This window comes from Grampus griseus (genome assembly GCF_964374135.1).
Source record: "Grampus griseus genome assembly, chromosome: 2".
Lineage (NCBI taxonomy): Eukaryota > Metazoa > Chordata > Mammalia > Artiodactyla > Delphinidae > Grampus > Grampus griseus.
In genome coordinates this window covers 113,352,524-113,376,348 of record NC_139018.1, presented here as the reverse complement: position 1 = coordinate 113,376,348, position 23,825 = coordinate 113,352,524, and the positions used below count along the sequence as shown (strand labels likewise).

The window sequence follows — 23,825 nt, the reverse complement described above, 5'->3', positions numbered from 1 at the left end:
TAAATACGGGAGCTGACATAGAGCAGAGAATGTCCTTAACAACTTTAATTTTTATCCTATGACTCCATGTATGGACAAATAAATACATTACTGTTAACCAACATTGTGTTTGGAAATGGAAGGCAAGCGGGGAGAGAGAGAGAGATCACAAATGAGTTAGTGAGGAAAAGCTTTACCTAAAGTTACCTTAATTGAAGATGAAACTCAATTTATTTGCCACCTTTGAATGAACAAAAAGCTGTTATTACTTATATACATGTTTTCCACTGATGCAGAAGAATATTTATTTTTAGAAATTTTGGATTAAGCATACCATTTCAGAATTCATAAGACTTTATTTATTGTGCTGATTCCAATTCAAACACGTGTCTTTCTTGTTTTGTCTGTGTTCATTCTGCTCTGGACATTTCGGCCTAGTGGCCAATCTAAGTGACTTTTGCCCTCCCTCCTTCAGTGCAGATGAAGCTCAAATGCTTTCCCAAGCTCAGCAGACGACGTCTTTTCATATACTGCATTCTGGCATACCTTGCTTTACCATTTCGTCTTTTGTTTTTGCTGTTGTTTAGTCATGTATTTATTGATGGGTTTAATTATGTTTGTCTTTAGAGTTGTCCTTTCCTGAGAACAAGGACCTTGTCTCATTTGCTGTTATATTGTCTGTTATAATCCAGATGTGGATATTTGATAAAAATTTGATTAAACAATCTTTATGTATTTTATCTTAACTCCTTTATTTGCTAGCAATATAAAAGTAGATTGAAAATAACCAGATTTCAAGTTAGTGTGGTTTTGAGGTATTTGTGACCCAGGTCTTGCCAGGTACGCGCCTTTGATATAATTCAGGGTGATATGCTTTAGATGTGATATTTCCATGATTTTTTGCTGTCCTATCTCAAGTGGCTGGATTTAGTATTTCCTTAGCCCTGACCTGACATTTTAATGTGACCAAGTTTCTGTGGCGTTTTGGTAAACACCAGGGACTGTTGCCACTGTGTCTATCCTCACTATCCACTCCATGCTCTCTCTTACTTCTCATGTAAGCACCAGTTATTCTAGTCACTTTTCAGGATGTGAAATGTTTCTAGAAAGTTTGTCCATGACCAGTAGCAAATTGAAATTTGAAATTGTTACATCTGACTTATTTGTAGAGGATGTTTAGGAGTGGTTGAATATGTTACCTGTTCAAAGGTCTGGACTCACTGCCTTTTGCTCTAGAACCTGTTAGCTACACAGAAATGATCAGACCCAGCAAAACGTATTCACCTATCTACATGCATATAAAACTGAATGAGAGTTGAAAGTCAATTTATTCCTTCATCCAGGATGAACAGAACACACATTACTTTTCTAGCAGAAAGGTCTACTTGTGAAGTACAATTACGTTTGGAGAAGTTTGTGAAGTTAGAGGGAAATTAAGAGCATTAAAGATTGGAAGCTGGAATAGTCTGGTGAAACCCTTGTAGTTTTCACCATCCAAGAAAGATATTTGTGTAAAGAAGTACAATTAGGAGAAATAGTGTTTGGAGGTAGAATGTTCTCTGCAAATTACCTTTTTCAGTATTCAGAGTTAACCTTCCAGATTATCTGGTGACCTCTTCCCTGCTCCCCTCATCATTTCCTTTAAATTTGCACATTTTAATCACATATTTGAAAAAATTGTCTGATTTTCAGAGACAGAATCTCTCTGTAAACTTTGAATTTTAGTTGAAGCATAAAAATTAGTTAGAGAATACCCTTTCTTTGACTCACATCTCTTAACCTTTCTCCATTTTGGTATCCACACTGCCTGTTGAGAAATGTTACGTGAAATCTAGTTATCTTTCTCTCCCTCCTATCCCCATTCCTTCTTTTTCTTTCTCTTTCTCTCCCTTCTCTCCTATGGCAATATTTAATTACTTACTCTGTTTCAGGAACTGCTCCAGGTATTGGAGATACAGTGGTGAATAAGACAAAATTCTTGCTCTGTAATGAGTTTGTATGTTTATTTTTTCTTCCCATCTTCATTGTTTTGGTGTGTACATTATCTCTAATTAAAATATGAAACTGGGTGAGACATCTTAGAAACTTAAAGCATGCCTACAAATGAAGTAGTCTGTCAACTGATTTTGGAAAACTGAAGCACATTTCTAAGGAGAATTCACATGTGAAGAAAATGACCCTTATCATATATTTAAAATTATTTCTTTTCTAGGGAGGAATGCTCTTCACCTGGCTGCAAAGTATGGGCATGCACTGTGTCTACAAAAACTTCTACAGGTAGTAAAAGTGGTTAATACTTTGACTTTATTATTTTGACTGCAAATAACAGATGTGTTTTTGGAACTTGAGATCAAAGAAAATAGTAGGCTAGCTTTGACTATTAGCTTACATAATATTTTTTCCATCATTTGTGAAAGAATGTGAACAATAAAGAGCAAAGACTCTGAGGGAAGTGAATTGCATAACTCAGTGTATTAAAAATAAACAACAAAGACTTGACCTTCCTGTTGACATTAGCTGGAGATTGGAATTTTCTGTCATCTGGTATATGACTTGCGATGAAGTGATACAGCATAGGATCTATATATTTCTGTATAAACATCAATAACTCAGACTATGTAATAACATCATTAGTTAAGCTTATAATCAGGCAACCACAAAATTCTGTGAACTACTGGGCTAAATTACGTTTTCAGTTGAAAGGTCTAGTCACACATTTCCTTAAACATGTTTGCCACTAAGTTTCACAGCAGAACTCATTTGTTTTTTCTGATTCAATTGTTCAAGTTTTAATTCTTGCTGGAAAAAAACCCCAAACAATAACAGTTTCTATATTTCATGCGATTGTAATGTACCATATGTTTTCCTGTTTACTGGAATACTGTTAAATTTGCAGTATAATGTTATTATATTTGTCGCATGTCAAAATATTTATGGCTTGTCTAGTACTCTTTAGAGTTTTTGATAAATGCAATATTTTTAAGATTAAATAACAGCTGTTCATTTGAGTCTCGATATTTAACTTGGAAATAAAACTTTCTTAGATTACTAAATATCTGTGTTTTAAAACAGTACAGTTGTCCCACTGAACATGTAGACCTGCAGGGAAGAACTGCACTTCACGATGCAGGTAATAAGCAAAGGTTTCACTTGGACATAAACAAATCTTTGTTAAAATGGCTGGGCATTTAAATTAATTTCAAAGTTTTAACATGAATATATTTGTATAATTCATGGAGAAACAGAATGTTATGAATTTTTTATTTATTCAGATTTGAAATTTATTGGATTGTACGGCTTAAAAAGAATCATTCAGCCAATATTTACAGGCCAGGTTGCTAGATACTGAAAGTCCAAAGATGAATAAACCATAATCCTGCTCTCAAGGAGCTGTAAGTACCATGTGTTTGCTTGGGAACTGGTAGGAGAAATGGGAATGAGGAAGACTTCTCTTTCTTAAAAACTATATTTACCTCATTAACATGTCTGAACCTCATTTTCCTCATCTGCAAAATGAAGTTACTAATACTACTGCAGTAGTGGTTATAACTGAATCATGAATAGTACCTGGCATGTAGTAACTTCTTAATTAATGGTGATGGTGCTTGTTTTGATTTAGAGGTGTCAGTGCTGAATTACATACCATTGTAATTTGCTGTATTTTAAAAGAGATTTATATTAGTAATTTCAAAGATTTTATTAATCATACTGTATATCAAAATTTATCTGCATTATTCTTTAGGTGTCTTAAAGAAAATGATTAGAAAAAAGTTAAATATTTAAGGATTTTTGGAATGTAAGATAGTCTGACCCCTGGGCAGACTCCTCTAAGACTGAAATTCCTAGTTAACTAGGTGTTCAAAGGAAAAGCAAAACAAAACAAAACCTACTGTTTCCTTTCATGTATATGGAATATCCTTGGTAGATTAGAGGATTAGAGTAGTCTCTGTTAAAAATGTATTATACTTCAAATTTCCTTCAAACTTTTATACTTTTGATTTTTTTCCTTTTTAAAAAAATCTTATGTATTTTTGTGATAGTTTAATCTCTCACACAATGCATTTTTTAAAATTTTGGTATAGAGTGCTATTATTTTCAGAACATTTTTACATACATTGTCATTTAAGCCTCACAATGACTCCTGTGAGTTTCTATTTTTATGATAATTTTGTATTACTATTTACATAAACAAAAATATTAATTAAAAAATAAATAAAAACATAGACCTAGATTCATATGTGATATACTTATCAAGCTTGTGTAGTTATGGGTTCATCAAAACAAATTTATAAATTAAACTTAAAATCATAAAAAATTATAATTCATTTCTGTAGCACTAATTTATTGTTTGATGGAAATTTTAAAATGATTTTGCTGCTTAATGAAGTATGAATATATGTCACATGATATTTCTATTCTCCTACCACCTTCTCATAGTTGTTTTTTAATCCATCCAACCTTATTAATAATCATGTTTTAAAAATTATTAAAAATGTTATAATTATTAAAAATTAAAAATAATCATGTTTTTAAAATGTTAATAATCATGTTTTAAAAATTATTAAAAATGAAAATTTGAAACATAAAGTTAGACTATCATATTAAAATACCTTATACCCCTCATCCAGCTGAGACAGTTGTCAGCATATGGCTAATCTTGATTCATTTATACCACCACCCATTATTCTCCTCTACTTGGCATATTTTAAATCAAATCCAAGACATCATATAATTTTATCCATAAACAATTCAGCTTTTATCTCTGAAAGATAATGATTCTATTTTGGAACCTAAGTGTAATACCATTATTACACCTAATGCATTTGAAAATGTTTTCAATATCATTTACTCAATGTTCAACTTTTTCTAGTTGTTTTTATTTTTTTTACTGCTTAATTGAGGTATAATTATTATACAAAACTTGTATATAATTATTGTATAATGTAATAACGTATTGCACATAATTAACAATATGGTATTGTGTACTTTAAAATATATTAAGAGGATAGAGTACTTAGTATTCTCACCAAAAAAAACCCCCAAAAACAAACCCCAAAAAACACACAGACACACAAAAGGACACAAGGAAATTTGTGGAGGTGATCCATATGTTTAGTACCTTGATTGTGGTGAGGGTATTACAGTGTATGCGTTTGTCCAAACTCATCAAAATATGTACAGTAAGTATGTGTAATTTTTTGTATATTATAGATTTTATTATCCCTGTTTTTAAAACTGGTACAACTTAACAGATTGAAATTTTAATATTTGTTCAGTAGGTATACAGATGAAGTTAGAATGAAGACCAAGTTGATGTAGTAAAAGAACTCCAATATCAGTTGCTTATAAAAAAAAAAATGGAGTGGTATAGGTTGGCAGGTGGCTTGAGGTCATTCATGAACTGAATTCTTTCCATCTTGTTGCTCCACTTTCCTCTGGTATCTTCCTCAGCAATGTCATTGCAGCAGGGTTGTAGTCATATCTGCGTTCCAGCTGGCAGGAAAGAGAAGGAGAATAGGAGGAGCGCATGCCCACAGTCTGAGGCCCAGATTTGGAAGTGGTAAATAGCCCTCTACTCATAATCCATCAATAAGACCAAAGTCAGTTGGTTGTATTTATCTGTAAAGGAGGCCCAGAAATGTAATCTCAAGATAACTAGTCATGGCCGAGCTGCCACACGGTAGAAGAAGGGGAGAACAAATTTTGGTAACAATTGCCACAGTCCAGCCCTCTGGCCTTCCAGATATTCCTGCAGCCCCTACTTTCCACACATAGAACATTATCCCCACCCCAAGGGAGAGGATACATAACCAATTCAGTCACTGAAGCCACCTCAAAGTCTGGGATTTCTGGGTGATGTGCACTTGTGTATTTTTGGCTCTGAAATGGCTCTTCATGGTCCAACAGTTTATAAACTCAAAGAAAAGAGATCTGCTCCTCACAATATAGTGATGCAGCAAGAACAGGATAAGTAAAATAAAGACTCCCCTTTGGAAACAGGAGAACTGGGAAATACACAGCAGTCACTATTCAACAGCAGGTTGCAGATACTGCTGAGCAAAACTTGCAAAGGCTTTCAACTGAGATCTTGGAGTAAATTTCTTGGTTAGGTCCTTCAGGTGCCCCCCAGTTTTGTTTCCTAGGAGAAATCCCTTATTGTCCTCTGTGGGCCCTAGCTCTGCCTTCTGGAAGGTTCTTGTCCATTATCCTCCAAGATCACAGGTAAATTGGATGTTGGAAAGTATGCCCCCTATATAGGCAGCTTAAGCACAGGAAGAGTTATTAGTTTTAGCTGACTGGGCTTTTGGATTTTGGGGTAGTGCATTCCCTCAAAACCTTGGTAGGTTTCTGGCCTATTTGTTGCCAGCCACTTTCATATGTCAGGAACCATTTATTTTCTGGACATAAAGTTCTTAACCCTCCTTTATTTCTTGTTTTTATTTCTGGACTCATGATTCTCTACCTCATTTTATTTTATTTTTTTAACCAAAATTTAGAAAATTTATTTATAAAATGTTCAGTACTGTGTAGAACATTAGGTTAATTTACAGAGTTTTTAAAAAATTTTATTGGAATATAGTTGATTTACAATGTTGTATTAGTTTCAGGTGTACAATGAAGTGAATCACTTATACATATACACATACCTACTCCTGTTTTAGATTCTTTTTCCATATAGGCCATTACAGAGTATTGAATAGAGTTCCCTGTGCTATACAGTAGGTCCTTATTAGTTATCTAGTTTATATATAGTAGTGTGTTATGTCAATCCCAATCTCCCAATTTATCCCTCCCAACCCCGTCCCCTGGTAACCATAAGTTTGTTTTCTACATCCGTGACTCTACTTCTGTTTTGTAAATAGGTTCATTTGTTCATTTTAATACTGCCACCTCAAAGTCATCTGAAATAATAGTCTTGGATGGGAATATAGTATCCTCAATCTGATCTTTATTCCAGGACTGGATCTGTTTTTTTTGTTTTTTTTTCATTTTTCCTTATTGGGCTGTCTTTGAGAAAAGTTGTGACCAACAATAGTTTTATATCTTGCTGTTTGGTATAGAGAAACAATTGGCTTCTCTATACCTGTGAGGTCCCAAATATCTAGAAACTCTATTCCCTTCCAACTGTGTTCATAACTAATTCTTGCTTGACCTCATCTCTTTCTTGTTGACCTCATCTCTTTCTTACTAGAAGCAGTAAGCAGCCGCCAATATGCCCTAAAATTTGGGCTCTTTTCTATTGCTTCACCTAGAAAGGCTCCATACTCACACAGTGTACCTTGTAAATTAGCACAGATGATAGATCTATCAAACGTTTTGCCACAGTGTGAGAAAAATCACAAGGTTTCTAGCCTGAAATATGTTTACTGACCACCTAGTACCCAACCACTAAACCAGTGCTGTATAATTTAGGTATCTGTTACAACAGCACCTGACTCCTGATAGCAATTTTTGTCTTGGTTAGGGATAAGATTATACTGCTGTGACAAAATAAAATAACATTTGCTTTAAACACACACACACACACACAGAATTTATTTCTTTCATGTCACAGCCCTAATGATCAGATTGGCTTGTACCTCTGCTTCATATAGTCATTCAGGGACCCAGATTTCTTCTATTTTGCAGTTCTACCATTGCCTGGGGGTGTTGTCCTCATCTTTAAGGCTGAAGCTGATAATAGGTACCTGTTATCCTGCTAGCAGGAAGGAGAAAGATTATGGAAGAATGTATAACCACTTTTTAAAGCCCTAGACTCAGAAGGTAGCACATGTCCCTCATGTCAGACTCCATTGGCATGATCTAACTCATGTGGTCATGCCTTCATGCAAAGGAGACTGGGAACTGTGGTCTAGGTGAGCCACCCTGTGCCCAACACAGTTTTATTACCATGGAACAAGGATGAACGGCTGGCATTCTCCATCATCGCACCTTTAATACTGACTTGATTTGTTCAGTATAGTATAACTCTGGAATTTTTTATGCTTTACATTTTTTCCTTCTTATTTTTAATTGGGCCTGAATGGTTGTTATTTTATAATTCCTGAATTAATGTATTCAGTTTCAATTTATCTTTTTTTTAAGATTATATATTTTATATAAAAGACCTGCTGGATTAAAGACATCAGAAATGAAAAATTGACGTGATTTTTTAATGTATGTTTGGTTTTACTTTATTGCACCAAAAAAAAAAAAAAAGAACGCTGACTTAGTACTTTTTTGTGCAAATAAACTAATATCAACTTATAAAACTTTTATAAAAACTCGTGGGAAGTATAAACACAATCGTACTTTATGAATTTGACCACTTTTTTCCTGATACAAATATGAACTCTAGTGTTGATCAGAGAAGAGGCATCATGTGATTTTCTAATATAATTTTTAGCAAAATGACCCTGCTTTTGCATCAAGGGCAGACATTGCAGTTTCTGTTTTGAAAAGGAAATATGAACTGTATGAATCATACTTTATTTACTGTGGGTCTTCTATAAAGAAAAAAGTATGTGATTCTTTTAAAAAAACTGCACTAACACTTCAAGGATTCAGTAAGTTATAGCCATACTTTAAAATATACTGTAAATAGAAAGTTTAAGTGTGATTTTCATTATCAGTGGTTACCCTTAGCACAGCAGTATATTCTTGTCCTCTGCAAGAGTGACAGTGTTCCTTGGTCCTAATAAATTATACAAAATTTACAAAATGATCTTGTCTAATCCATTTTCAGATAGAAAAATCAATGCTTATAATGCTAAACTGAGAGTGAAGGATGTGAAGTTTAGTACTTTAGGGATTGAAGAATTTAGGCCTTATACGGGTCTAGCAAAACACCACGTGTTACCAACAGATGTTCACCATTTATCATTTTCCTTTGTTCCTCAAAGCTATGGCAGACTGTCCTTCTAGCATACAGCTGCTCTGCGACCACGGGGCCTCAGTGAATACCAGAGATGTAGTAAGTCAGTTTATGTTTATTCTCATTTCAACTCATGTATTCTGACTTTCATGTTTTGGGAGACTCGTTGTCTGAATGCTGTCTTATTTTTCTTGTTGCTTAGGATGGGCGGACGCCACTTGTGCTGGCTACTCAAATGTGTAGGCCAACAATATGTCAACTGCTGATAGATAGAGGGGCGGATATTAATTCCAGAGACAAACAAAACAGGTAATTCTTTTATCACGGCTCCCCAGGCACCAGCTCGATGCACAGTGATCCTGAAGCTCTGCTGCTGTGACTTGGCCTTTCTATCCCCTGTGGTTCTCCCTTCCTTGGAATTAGCACTCACTTCTTCTTACTCTTCAGAGTTGGCTGAAGAAGGAGGGAGAGGGAAATGGGGGATGATGACAGGGTAAACTCGAAATACAGGCAGTGATTATGGCCTATGTTCAGGTCAAAGAACTGAAGAAAAGAGTAATTATATCCTAGTTATTTTGAGCTTATAAAATAATCTTTAATGAAATGGGCTCAAATAAGGAAGAAGAATAAAAAATGACATTTACAGTCTCTACTTCTTCATTAGTGAATCTTTTGAGAGTAAGGGAGTTCTTGCGTGTCCTGGAGCTTGACATGTTTCAGTGTAGATTTTCTCAAGGTGTTTTCTCTCCTTTCTGCTGGGCACAATGCCACCTCCTTCTTTGAAACTGAGTTCATTTCTGTACCCCAATACAGATTTCATTAATTTATTTCTGCACCTGTATTTGATGTTATTTTAGTTGGTGTGCACTAACAATTTCTATCTGTAATTCTCTCTGTCCTCTTTTCTGGGTCTAGTGTATCATGCTGCTTGCTATATTATAATTCTGATGTTTATAGTCACGGAGTTTCTGACAACAAAGTATCTGAAATACATCCCTTCCACCAGTTGAAGCATTACAGTAATTTATGACAAGTTTCTGAGATTGTATAGATGATTACTGGTAAAATTGTTGGTTTCTTTTCAGTTACTTTTATTCTTCTAAACACGTATTCTATTGTTTGTAGTTCACTGGAAGTAGATAAGTATAATTAGTCTTTGGATGTCAGATTTTATAGCTCTGATTGTTTTCATTGTTCAGGCATCTCAAAGGAGGAAATTCTTAAGCAATTAAATCATTAATGTGATTTTTAAGAAAGTGGCTTTTTTTATATTACTTTGTTTTTGTGATACTGTGATCTGGCTCCAAGCATGTTTAAGAAAATTTGATTGAAAAATAAATTTTAGGATCAGAAAGGGGTGATCTGGCTGATCCACGTATACAATGCTTTCTCTTATATTTTTCCAAGTATGTTTGTGTTATTTCATTGGAACTTCACAAAAAAACCAATGCGATAGGGCAATGTGTATTATATTTAGACGACATATCAAATGGTTTTAAAGGTAAATTAAAATCTGTTTCTGACACTCTGTATTCAAGTTTCTTTTCTTTCTTCCTGTCTTACCTATAACATTTTTTCCCTATTAACAAAAAATTTGTTAATGCCTGTTTTATGTAAAACTGCATTCCAGCAACTACCGGGGAGTATAAAAGAGGAATAGAACAGACATCAAATAAAGGCAAAAATCAGTTTCCGTATGAAATTCAATATTCACAATTGAAGACAGAATCATATATAGGATAAGTCACTTCATTTCATTAAGTGTTGGTTGCCTCAGCAGTAAAAATAGAGAATTTCTAGAGTACTTCTAAATTTCCATGATGATTTAATTGTTGCATTATTATGATCTGCCAATCATGCTGTTAAATGTTTAAGTGCTGACGATTCTATCATGGCAGAATAAACCAGTGGTCCATGATAATGGGGTTAATCAAAGAAGGTTTATTTGAGGGCTTCCCTGGTGACGCAGTGGTTGAGAGTCCGCCTGCCGATGCAGGGGACATGGGTTCGTGCCCCGGTCCGGGAGGATCCCACATGCCGCGGAGCGACTGGGCCCGTGAGCCATGGCCGCTGAGCCTGCGCGTCCGGAGCCTGTGCTTCTCAACGGGAGAGGCCACAACGGTGAGAGGCCCGCGTACAACAACAAAAAAAGAAGATTTATTTGAGAAGGCAAATTTTAAAATTAAGTGTGAAAATGTGAAGGAGATGTGTAGGAGAAGAAAGGCTCTTCTAAAGAGAGAAATCAGGAACAGGAATCTGATTCTTGTTTTGGAATAGAAGGGATTCATTGGTGACGTTTGCATGATGTGGTTCAGTTCACAAAGTGATTTATTTATTTTATTTTTTTCAGTAACTGATAGTGTATTTATAAAATGAAAACCTCTCTAACAAAATACACTTTTCACTGGGAAAATAAATAAAACAGACAAATGGATCTATACAAAGTAAAAATTAACTTTGGTAGATTTGAGTGTAGGACAGTCCATAACAAGCTTATTTGCCCTTACTCCCCCAGAGCTGATTATCTTTCAAGTTAAGATTTTTAAAATATTTTTAAATTGAGATTATTATATTGACATTTGTTTCTCATTCCACATCATCTTCAGCCAAGCTCTGAGCACTTACAGTTCTCTAATTGTTGGGAGCTTAGTCAGAAGCATCTGGAACACTGGTGGTGGAAGAGTTTGCTGCAACACTTGCAGTAACTGCTGTGGCCGTCCACACACAGCAGTAGCATTTGTCAGATGGTCAACACCCTTCTCATATTCACCTTGAGCTAGTAACTCTTGCAAGCTGTATTTCTTCAAGGAAGAATTTCTGAACGGCTTCAGCATCTTTAAGGTTAGGTAACTTGGAAAGTCCGGTTCTCTCCTTGGCAGGCTTCTGTTTCTTTCTTCGTTCTCGCAGCCTGTTCTTGAAGTTAGGATCTCTCCATCTCTTGGGGTCAAGGTAAATGCAGTACCCAATGAAAAGGGCCCCGCACATACCGGCGGAGATGGCGCTGTTCCAGCCCTCCATCTTCTCTCCAACGAGGAGTGGGGTTGGCGGCAGCAGGGCCCACGATGAAGCCCTTGGCCGAGAACCCTCGGAAAGGACTGTGCCACTCTGTCCTGCCGCCCACCACGAGGGACGCGGAAAGGCCTGCAAAGTGATTTAAATAGCTTGGGTTTATCATTGTAGGTTTTGCACAGATAAGGTGACAGTATCAGTTGTGGAAGATCTTTGTGGCAATTAACTTGTAGTACATAGAAGGACTGGAATAAAGGAGGTTAATTTGGTAGTAGAAGTAACAGATGTGTGTAGGTAGATGTAAAATGCTAGCTCTGCAAACTAAGCCACAAAACAAATGTTTTTTATAAATGCAATGGAGTTAAAATATAAGATAAAAATGTGAAGTCAAATCTGTGTCTATAACAACGTGGCTTTTTAAAGTAATATCTGTTCTTTAAGAAGGGGACCTCTGAAAGAGATTTCTGAAATTTTTTTTTTGATCCTTCTCAAGGTCTTTTATTCTTCCATCTTGCCTTCTAGGACTGCTCTCATGCTAGGTTGCGAGTATGGTTGCAAAGATGCAGTAGAAGTCTTAATCAGAAATGGAGCTGATGTAACCTTGCTGGATGCCCTCGGCCATGATAGTTCTTACTATGCAAGAATTGCTGACAATCTGGACATTCTAACCTTACTGAAGACTGCATCAGAAAATACCAGCAAAGGTACCAGCAGTTTTCTGTCACTAGAAAAGTGCTAGTTAATAAAGAGCAGCTTTTAAAGGTTTAGGTGGTAGAGCTACAGTTCGTAAGAGGCAAAACACTCCTTACAATAAGCAGTATTGGTTCATCTCCCTCTCTGCCCCAGCTCTGCGTTTTTACATTATAGTCACTTGTTCTGAGGCAGAGTGTGTTACATTTATTGTCCAGTTTATCCAGTCAACCCTACTCTACTGTGGAGTAATTTAAGAACTGAAAAGAAAGAGCCAAATAAAGTGTTTTGCTAATATATATTTTTTGATAAGGAGGGGTGAAGTGCTTAAGGTCTTGTACTTAAAAAGTTTTAAAGAAAGAATCATTGTTTAAACATGTATTTAAAATATTCAAGTAAGGTTTATTGAATACTTGTGCCAAGTATTTTCGTATGCTTATTAAAGAGAAATTGGAAAGCACAGAAAAGCACAGCAAGTAAAATCAACCACTCATTCTACCACTGAGGAGCCTCTACTAACATTTTGAGGAATATCTTTCCAGTCTTCTCTCTCTGCATAAAATTGAGGTCACCTGTAGTGAGCTGTAGCTTACTTTTTGTGTAATATAGTTCGAAGACTTTTCCCTCATAAATAAATATTTTTTCTACAGTATGATTTTTATTGATGCATAAAATTCCATCTAAGTTTAATTTAATTAAGCAGTTTTCTATAGGTATCATTTAAGTTGTTTATACAGTTTTTACTAATATAAATAACCATTTAGTGACTGTCCTTATGCATAAATATTTTAGCATATTTTTATTATACCCTTAGGATAACTTCCTAGAAATTGAATTAAGAGGTTTCAGGTTATGCACATTTTTTTAAGCTTTTAAAATATATCGAAAAGTTGCCTTCTAATTTAGGATGTTTTAAATTTTGTATTTTTCACCTGTCTCCCCTCCCTGGCATTGAATATCATCTACAGGGATGTTGTCATAGGAAAAAAAAAATACTTTGCCGATTAGATAGGCAAAAGTGATATTTCATTGTTGTTTTAACTGTAAGGTCGTAAACTTCAAAAGAAACTTAAAAATTTATTTCTTTAATATTGACTTAATTACATAATTGGTGAATGCAAATCTACCCAAGTTAACCTGCTGTTTCACTGTTCCTCTTTCTCCTCCCTTTCCTTCTCTTTAAATCTTCAGGGAGAGAAGTTTGGAAGAAAGGACCATCTTTACAACAGGTTAAAAAATTATGTATATTGTGCAGTTTAAGTAAAGTGTTGAGTAAACCTAGGTAATGGTTATATATAACTGTTTTGAGTTTAAATGCATGCCGTTCTCTCTTCCCAGTTAATCATGCCCATGTAGAACCTAGGTCATGAGATCCTGAGGCTTTATCCAGACACTGTCACTCAGCTTGAGACAATGGGTCTTAATTACAATGAATGTATCCAATGGGAAACAAGTAGACTCCTGATTGCTGGTCTTGAACATCCAGCCTTTTCAAGTATGGAATATTGCACCTTGTTGAGTTTCTTTGATGATGAATATTAGCTTGGTAGACCCTAGACAGTTTTCTCCTATTCTCCCTTAGTAACAGAGTCGAATATCCCCTAATGTGGGAAAATTCTTCCAAGCAATAAGAAATGAAGAAAACAGAATTCAAAACTGATTATATATGTGATTTCAATGCCACTGTTAACATTTTGATTTCTTTTTCTTTTTTTTGCTGTATTTAATTTAATGAGGATTTGACTTTTAAAAAAACACAGTACGTGAAATAATTCATACCTTGCACTAAGTTTATTATCAAATCACTATTTAACCCTGGTTTTGTGTCTCAGTCTCAGTAGATGTCTAATCATTTCCCCTGATCTCTTCGAGTTAAAGTGTGTGGGATTGCTTTGCGCACTTTTAAACCATCTCACCCAAAGCTAGTGTAGGCAGCTCTCCTCTTCTGCTGACTGTCCCCTTCCAGGCTTTCAGCTTTTCTCTAATGAGAGGGACCTGAGCACTTCCAAACCCTGAAGAGAAGTAATCAGGTACCTTCTGAGCCATCCTGTCATCATTCTGTATCATTTCTGTAGCTTGCACCTGAATTTGAAAGCTGTATGAAAGCATGCTTCCTTTTCAGTCCATCACAATTAAGTAATATGTCCCTGCATGGGTCATATCTGCTGTCACTTTTCTTTCCCATCTGGAGCAGCTGTTTCAGACTTTTCTCCCATTCCTCGTATAACCTAAGTGGGTATGGAGGGAAATAAAATGTGCCCTCTTATATCAATACCAGGCATCTCACACATATTAAGAGAAAAACTATTTCTGAAATATACATGTATTTAAAAGAAAGAATTATTGAATATTAATATGGGAATGGTATCTAAATGAATAGGAATTATCTAAATGAATTCATGGAGTTAATATTCTGCTAAGAACAGTAAAACTCATTTGTTTCAGTTGTTAATTAAATACATTTTAAAATATCTGCTGTAAATAGGATTTGTTTGTGTACTAAGGGACATATAATCCTTGTTATCAAGAAGCCTACAGTATAGTTTAAAAAATAAGATGTATTCAGTTACTTACTATATGCCCATTACTGTTCTAAGTGCTGGGGATATCAGCGTTCAAATTCCCTGCCCTCATGGAGCTCCCAGCCCAGTGAGAGAGATGAACAGTAAGCAGATGGGTATTTAGCACCATGGCAGATGCTTTGAAGACAAGCAGAACAGGATTAGGGAATGAAGAGGGAGAGGGCGGGAAGCTATTTTAGATGGTGTGGTCAGGAAGTGACTGACATTCTAGCAGAGGTCTGAAGGAAGTGAGGAGGGAGCCAGCGGCTCTGTGGGTGAAGCCTCAAGGGCAGAGGGAAGGGCAAGTACCAAGCCCCTGATGAAGGAGCATGTTTAACATGCCCGTGGGGCAGTAGAGGGGCAGAGTGACAGGAACCAGAGACCAGAAGGGAAGGCAGGGGCTGAAAGTGGTATGCATGATGAGACTGGTCAGATTCCACGTCAAGAACGGCCCTTTGGTAGAAGGAATGAGGCTAGACATGTAGTTTGGGCCAAATCGTGGATACAGAGCATCGTCTTAATGGGAACTTGTTCCTCTAATTCTAAATCCAAGCTCTTTAGTACGATAGTTTAAACACATGAGTCAACAAATAATGTGGAACATAAAATTATCTTGGAAAATTAAAGCATTCACGTTTTGTTTCTTTAGCTCTAAAAAAGGAAGAAAGAAATACCTTTCTAAATTATTGTGTAGATTTAAAGATCAATTTGGGCAAAAAAATTATTTTATCTCTTGTTTAGTGATTGTATTGTGCTTTTATTAAAGCAAATCTCTAAGCTGGAATAAAGTTTCAAAGCAGTAAGTGTACAAAAACAGATCATGTACCCAACCAAGTCATTTAGAAATCTTTTATATAGCTTTAGTCAGTGGATTGTCTATCTCTTTCTTATCACACCCTTTGATATTTTATCTCATCAGTACTCAAAGAAGTAATTTCCATATTTTCTCTCAACATTAATGTAACTCCCCCCTGCCTCCTCTTTTTAAACACCAAATTCTTCTTTTGGGAATGGTAGCTGATGCTTTATAGTACAACGTGAGTTTTGCCTCTAGTACAAATTCTCCTTTTTAAAATTTGGTGACTTTGGTTAAAATAAATACTTAGCAGTAGGGGTTTTAAATTCTGTTATTTTTTTAGTATTTAAAAAATAGATTATACTTGATTTATTTAAAACCTATATCCTTAAAAATGCTTTCCATTTGGAGTTTTAAGTGGAAACACTGCCACCTTGTGTTTTGTACAGCAAAATTTAAACTTGGATAAACTGAAAATCACTAATTGGGTGTATTGCCTATTGAGGAAAGTGTACTTTTCTATATTCTCATACTTGCTAACCTGTGTTTTCTTATGTTTTACCAAAGCGAAATTTGACGCAGATGCTAGATGAAGTAAATATGAAATCAGATCAGAGGGAGCATCAAAACATTCAGGTAAAAAGAAAAAAAAAATTGGTATCTTCCTTTGCAAAGAATTCCAGCATTGTTTGTAGTGGGGTTGGGGAAAAGAAAGGAAGCAAAAATGAGGGGGAAATGAGTAGGGGATGGAAGGGCAGCTTGTTATGTTTTGTGATTCTACTTTCTTGCCAAATTCCTTCTAAAAGAATTAACTTTTGATATGAATGTTTGAGTCAGTATTATCTTACAAGAAGTATTGTTTTAATATATATTAGGAAGTAAATAATTTAATAACTTTCTGTAAGTTTTTGTTGATTTAAATATATCTGGGGCCATAAATCATAAATTTGTATTCCTTTTAGAAAATTAATTATAGTGATAAAAATGATGGTTATCAATGTAAATAAACAAAATCTGAACTTTTTCTTAAAGTATTTTTTATTTTGATTAAGAAAAATAATTTCGGTAACCACATAGCACTTTTTACCTTTTATGTTCGTCAAAGTGTTCAAAAAATAATTATTATTTGGATTGTGTTGGAAAAAGAGCCATAATTAAATGGTTTATTTTATGACTGAAATACCATTAAAATATAAATTGAATAGCCTTTTCCATATGATAAAACAAAAGCATTTTATTTGGGTTTTCATAGTTTACTATGTAGTGTTAAGAAAGTGAACTGTAGCCTTCAATTGGAGGCTTCAGTGTTTTATCAGAGCACTGAAGTATTGATATTCTTATGCTTTGTTAAACTCATAAATTTGAGAGGTGTTTGGCAAAAGTTAAAATGACATATTCTTCTGCTATTTTCTATTTCCAGATGATGCTTTTATTTCTTATTTATTAGAATCATGATGGTTTGCTGTCTTTGTATATAGTTGTATTTATTAGTTATCATAGGACTATAATTTTCTGTGTTATTTCTCATGTATAGATTTTAAATTATTTGAATGTCATTGAAATTATTGTATCTTTATACTTAAAGCTGTTTTATATATGTATATATCTGTTTATGATAGTGAACTGCTTTTAGAAATTTCTTCCGTAAGAATTGCTCCTTTAAAGTTGGTCTGGCATCTGTTATCTTTGCTATTTAAGGATCTGGAGATTGAAAATGAAGATCTGAAAGAGAGGTTGAGAAAAATTCAGCAGGAACAGAGAATATTATTGGATAAAGTAAATGGTTTACAACTACAGCTGAATGAGGTAAATAATCTGCGTCATACCAGAAAAATCCAGAACTGTTTTACTACGAGTCATTATCATCGGTAACAAATTGTTAATGACGGCCCATCACAGCTAGTCATGGTGCCAGGTGCTAAAGGAGGTAAAATCAGGTCATTGCCCTGTGGAAAGTCATATCTTATTAGGACCTTTACATGAAACAAGGTCGGATCTAAGAACAGAGAACACTGTTGGTCTGTGGTAATGATAAAGGACTGAACTGTGATTGGAGTTGTGGGATTAGAGAGGAAGAAGTAGACAGAAGACATGAGGAGGAAGAGTAGATAAGAGTTTTAAGTAACTGATGGGGTCTCAGAAGAATCGAAAGTGCTTCTGAACCTGGTTAATGAGAAGCATGAATGACAACGTAGAGCACAGAAGTAGTAGCACATAGGCATTTTCTTCTCACAGCCTCATCCCCAATCTTAATGACATGCACCAGTCTTTTTAAAAGATATTTGCCAAGCTCATGCTTTTTAACATAAACTTTCGAGAGTGAAAATACATTTCTTCTTCTTTTTAAATTTAGGAAGTAATGGTTGCTGATGATCTGGAAAGTGAGGTAGGATGATAAGTTTTACTTTAAAGCTGTAAATTGTTGTGTAAATGGAAGATAACATTGCAGTAGAGGTTTAAGTCCTGAACTGACGTGGAGACAGAATTCTCTTTTGGGTTATTGCTCAAAGGAAAAAACAAAACCTATGTGTGACTGTAAAATTATGTTTTGAGTATAGTGGCGTGGGTTATTGTAGGCATTTTCTTGTTACTGAAATGAGCCTCTGAATGGCTCATTTTCTATGAAACTTTTCATGAAAAGATATAAAATTCTAAGCATTATAGAGAAAATGTCTGAAAATGATAAGATTTAAAACAAACCACAGAAATTTGAATTTTTCATAATATTGTTTGTGTATATTGTATATTATTAGTATAGTTCTACAAATTTTGAACTCTACTAATAGTTAAAAATTGACCAGGTTAGGGCTTCCCTGGTGGCACAGTGGTTAAGAATCCACCTGCCAACGCAGGGGACACGGGTTCAATCCCTGGCCTGGGAAGATCCCACGTGCCACGGAGCAACTAAGCCCGTGCACCACAACTACTGAGCCTATGCTCTAGAGCCTGCGAGCCACAACTACTGAAGCCTGTGCACCTAGAGCCTGTGCTCCGCAACAAGAGAAGCCACTACAATGAGAAGCCTGCACACCGCAAGGAAGAGTAGCCCCCGCTCGCCGCAGCTAGAGAAAGCTCACGCATGGCAACAAAGACCCAACACAGCCAAAAAAAAAAAAAAAGTTCCGTTTTTTAAAAAATAAATTGACCAGGTTAGAGAATTCATTAACTATAGTCCTCAAAGTAATTCTAATTCACATTTTCTAAAACACATTTTTAACACAATTTCAAGCACAGGGTGATTTTGCTCTGTATTTATTTCTTTCCATTTCAGAAAGAAAAGCTGAAGTCCCTTTTGGCAGCTAAAGAAAAGCAACATGAAGAAAGCCTAAGAGCTATTGAGGCTCTGAAAAATAGATTCAAGTATTTTGAGGTATAGAAAGCTTAAATAATTTATTTCATGTAACTCATAATGGGCCGTGGTAAAGGGCTTGAAGTCAGGCTTGAATTTGAATTATCACTCTCTTCTTTATAGTGTGACCTCGGGCAATTTATTTAAAGTCTCTGAGCTTTGTGCTGCTTTGGCAAAACTGGGGTGATTGTCCTTTTTTCCACAGAGTTGTTTTAAAGGTTAAATGAGATCATTGAAATTGACTAAACTGACATTTAGTTCAGTTCCAGTTTCTCTTCCCCAGCCTTCCTCTTTGTCATCTTTACCTTTTCAAGACATACTTTTACCTGTAAAATTATAATGATTATGATGGTGTTAATAAAAAGCATCATTTAAGTGAAAAGCAGTAATCCCAGGATTATCTCAGAAAGGACCTTGTGCGTATATGGATTTGTTTGGTGAGAGTAGTGTGTTAATAAGGCTCAGATCATATACTTATCTTTTCTTGGCTCAATTAGCTCTTAGTTTTTCCAAGACTATGTTTTGTTTTGTTTTGTTTTGTTTTTTTTGCGGTATGTGGGCCTCTCACTGTTGTGGCCTCTCCCGTTGTGGGGCACAGGCTCCGGACGCGCAGGTCCAGCGGCCATGGCTCACGGGCCCAGCCTCTCTGCGGCATGTGGGATCTTCCCGGACCGGGGCACGAACCCATGTCCCCTGCATCGGCAGGCGGGTTCTCAACCACTGTGCCACCAGGGAAGCCCCCAAGACTATGTTTTCTTTAAACTTTTAATCAAAATACAATATACGTTAAAAAGAACATGTTAAAGTGAGTAAGTTGAAGAATTTTCACAAATCTAACATCCCAGATCAGGAAACACCACATAACTAGTACCCAGAAGCCTCCTCACGCTTGCTCCTTGCACCAAGGGTGACCACTCTCCAGACTTTTAACTGCATAGATTTGTTCTGCAAGGCCAAAATATATATTTTATAAATGTTGTTCATCATTGGGGTCACTGAAGAGAGTGGCTGATTCAATGTGAGTCTTTTATCTTTATTGTGGAATATAACTCCAAAGTACATAACAAAAGTAAATTTTTTGTGTGTAAATTTTAAAATATGGGTGTAGCTATGAAAAAGAATGTAAAGACATGGATGTATCTCAAGACATAATGTTGCATGAAAGAAATCAGACACAAAGAGCACATACTGCCTGACTCCTTTTCCGTGAAGTGCAGAACTAGACAAAGCTAATCTATGCTAATACAGGTCAGAATAGAGGCCACCCTTTGGTGGCCGGTTACTGACCAGGACGGGGCATGAAGAAACTTCTGGGCGTGCTAGACAGGTTCTATATCTTGATCTGAGTTGTAATTACACAAAGTGTACATATGCAAAAATTCATTGCACTGTATACTTGTGTACTTTATTGCAGGTGAGTTATGCCTTGATACATTAAAAAAAAACCAACCAAAAACCTGTGTTTATATTTATAGACTGAATTCTGAAATTATTTAGAAACAGTTTTATAAGCTAAAGAACAGTCTAGTATAGGGCCTTCTATCTTTTTTCACATTTGAAGACTTTTTTTAAGGTTAGTAGTGAAACTAGTGATAGCTAACAAGTTCATGACCCCCAACCATGTGCCAGAAATTGCTTTGTGCACTTTACATGCATTTAATAAACACATCAACTTGGTATGGTATGTTTTCGTTTTATCTCCACTTCATAAGTGAAGAGACTGAGGCAAAAAGCAGTTTACCCGTGCGGGGTTTTATAAATAAGAGTAAGTGTCAGAGCCAGAGCCTGAACTCAGGCAGTTTGTGCCCCTAACTACAATACTAGTTTTACACTCAGCTGGAGAAGATACAGAAGTGTATGTGGGCCTTTGAAGTATTCATCAAAGTTTGACACCTATAATTGGGTACTGTTTTTGTGTTATTTTTCTCCTAAGAGTAGACTCCCATGTCTTAAGAATAGATGGTTTTCTGTAACTTCAGAAAGTCTGTAACTTTGAATGAGGTTATTATAAACTATAGGAAAATACTTACTGTTTCTTATAAAACAACGTATATTTATTTCAGAAAAATTTAAAAATATAGTTAAACTAAAAGTAGAAAATAAACACACCTATAAGCCCAGCACTCTTAGCACCTGACATCCTTTCAGACCTTTGTTTGTACATAACTTGTGTTATGTACATGAATTCAACAGGTAGTCTTATTATTTATCCTGTTCTGTAAGTTTTTGCACTCAATATAATGGGGGCATTTTCCCCAGTCAGATGAATTTTTATACTAGAAATTATTTATAACCTTCAAAAAGAAAATTCCAGGGTCCACTTTATATGTGACCCAGTATTTATGAGAGCAGTCCTTAAAAACTAAGGAATCATAATTTATAAATATTGAATATCCACTACTATATCATCTCACATACTTAAAAGTCTTCATAAACTGCCAACAGAATTGCTGTGTTACGTGTAATACTTAATATGTAGGCATTTTCCTTATAGAGCAGGTTTGGGAAAACATGGATATTTTAGAACAAGGCTAATTTTATGTTGTAACTCATGCATTTGTTTTCATTTGAGTCATCAAGTCAAGGTAATGAACCCAAACTAAGTTTTTTGAACTCCTTATGTGCCTTGGCCTCCCCTTACCCATTCATGTATAAGCGCATTTACTACCTATTACAGACTCTAGTATTAAATATTACTTAGAACAAAGAGCTTACCTAAGTTTACAGATATTTTTCCATACCCTTGGGGCAATAAGTATTAATGGGACATTAATTTAGTTATGGAACTGTGGGCCGTTTTTATCATGGTCACCTATCAGAGTCTGACACATAGCTATTAGTACTAATATAGACAGATACACAAACATGAAGTACATCTGCATACCTTTACTCTCAAAAGTATAGTATTTTAATTTATGTTAGGTTCTTTGTGTCTGGCTTACTTGGGATAAGGAGCAATCCAAATATATTTTAACTCAGAGTATCTAAAATTTCTCTATTATTCTCCTTTTCCTAACTGATGTATTGATGGATTTATTATGAACTATATGTAGCTCTTTGCCTCAGTTTCATTTCCTGCTCTCTGTCTCCTTTTACCTTCAAAGGTAATTGGTGTTCCATAAATTCTGAAAGAGGGGGTTAGGCTAATGTTTCACAGGCGATGAGGTAGGGTTCGTGCTCCCCAAAGGTGGTAAAGTAAATTGGTTTATAGAGGTGAATGTGGCATTTCCTTCCTTTGAAGTAAAGAAACAGCAGAGAGTATACATTCAACGTTGTTTCATTTCATTTGGAGCTTGTTTTTTTTTTTTTTTTCTGTTGAGCAGTCAAGTTTTTCCTTGAAATACTTGGCTGCTTTTATTAAAATGCTGAGTGAAGTAGTTTATTCCCAACTGATCTCTCTAACTGTGTTCTGCCTTTCTGTGAGTTCGAGTAGAATAATACCCAGGAGAAACAAGGAATGTTGAAAATGTGGTTTTAATGACTGGATCATTTAGAGCTAAAATAGATACAGAATTTAACAAAATGAAGCAGTATTCACCTAAAATGTTTTAATGTATCCTTCTGATTTCAGAGCAATCATTTAGGATCGGGAAGTCATTTCAGTAACAGTAAGTATAAAAGTAAAGATTATCATTATAGTTCACACAGTTCAAGCAAAAAAAAGAATGTTTATGCCTCTTTATTTCGTCTAACTGTATATGATATTCCTGCTGCAAAACTTCATCCAACTACTTGTGTGTTATACCTCAACATGGAACTAGGAAGAGATTAAAATAACTCCTGTAGTCTCTAACATAAAATCTGGTAATCACTGAGGCTCTGATTTTCCTTAGGACCTAGATTTTTAAATTGTATATTGTACGCATTACCAAATTTGCCTTGTCGCATGTTAGACATTTATCTTGTGATATTTGGTGCCTGCTTTTTATGGAAAGAGACGTAAACATAGTTTTCTGATTTGGAGAAATCTTTGGATATAGTCTCAGTGCAGGTAAGCATTTTAAAATTAGATGTTCCATAAATATTTATTACTTTAAGACTATACATAATTTTCCCTTTTGTTTATTCTCCAATTTTAAACAATTTCTCTAGAAAAATCTAATTTTTGGCTTCTTGTTGAATATTAAATTATCCGTTAGCTAACTACAATCGAAATATTTATCCTATAAATTGCAAAGAACACCATTTTTATTTTAACTAAGATACATATTTCATAATAATCATTTAACTTATTTAGTCTAACAATTTTACATAATTCAAAAAACTAACTTAGTGGGACTTCCCTGGTGGTCCAGTGGTTAAGAATCCGCCTTCCAATGCAGGGGATGTGGGTTCGATCCCTGGTTGGGGAACTAAGATCCCACACGCCATGGGGCAACTAAGCCCACGCACTGCAACTACTGAGCCCACGCACCTCAACTAGAGAGCTCGCGTGCTGCAAACTACAGAGCCCATGCTCTCTGGAGCCCGTACGCTGCAACTACTGAGCCCGTACGCTGCCACTACTGCAGTGAAGAGCCCGTGTGCCGCGACTAAGACCTGACACAGCCAAAAATAAATAAATAAAATATAAAAACCAACTTAGTA

The 23,825-nt window shown here is 35.4% G+C and overlaps 1 protein-coding gene and 1 pseudogene across 6 annotated transcripts in view; one reads left to right on the top strand and one right to left on the bottom strand.

The window, feature by feature from the left end:
* Window positions 1–23,825, top strand: part of UACA (uveal autoantigen with coiled-coil domains and ankyrin repeats) — an 85,034-nt gene that overhangs the window by 49,819 nt on the left and 11,390 nt on the right. For 2 of the 5 annotated variants that reach the window (XM_082647416.1, XM_082647418.1), the window contains exons 4-14: window positions 2,192–2,256; window positions 3,052–3,109; window positions 8,862–8,932; window positions 9,036–9,142; window positions 12,365–12,546; window positions 13,724–13,761; window positions 16,457–16,525; window positions 17,588–17,695; window positions 18,243–18,275; window positions 19,161–19,259; window positions 22,810–22,846. In XM_082647416.1, coding sequence (XP_082503542.1) covers window positions 2,192–2,256; window positions 3,052–3,109; window positions 8,862–8,932; window positions 9,036–9,142; window positions 12,365–12,546; window positions 13,724–13,761; window positions 16,457–16,525; window positions 17,588–17,695; window positions 18,243–18,275; window positions 19,161–19,259; window positions 22,810–22,846 — 867 coding nt within the window. The remainder of the gene's footprint in view (window positions 1–2,191; window positions 2,257–3,051; window positions 3,110–8,861; window positions 8,933–9,035; window positions 9,143–12,364; window positions 12,547–13,723; window positions 13,762–16,456; window positions 16,526–17,587; window positions 17,696–18,242; window positions 18,276–19,160; window positions 19,260–22,809; window positions 22,847–23,825) is intronic. The other 3 variants (XM_082647417.1, XM_082647420.1, XM_082647419.1) reach the window with 3 other exon arrangements.
* LOC309818588 (mitochondrial import receptor subunit TOM20 homolog) lies at window positions 11,420–11,851 on the bottom strand (annotated as a pseudogene). The gene has a single exon. The product of its transcript is annotated as a mitochondrial import receptor subunit TOM20 homolog (transcript).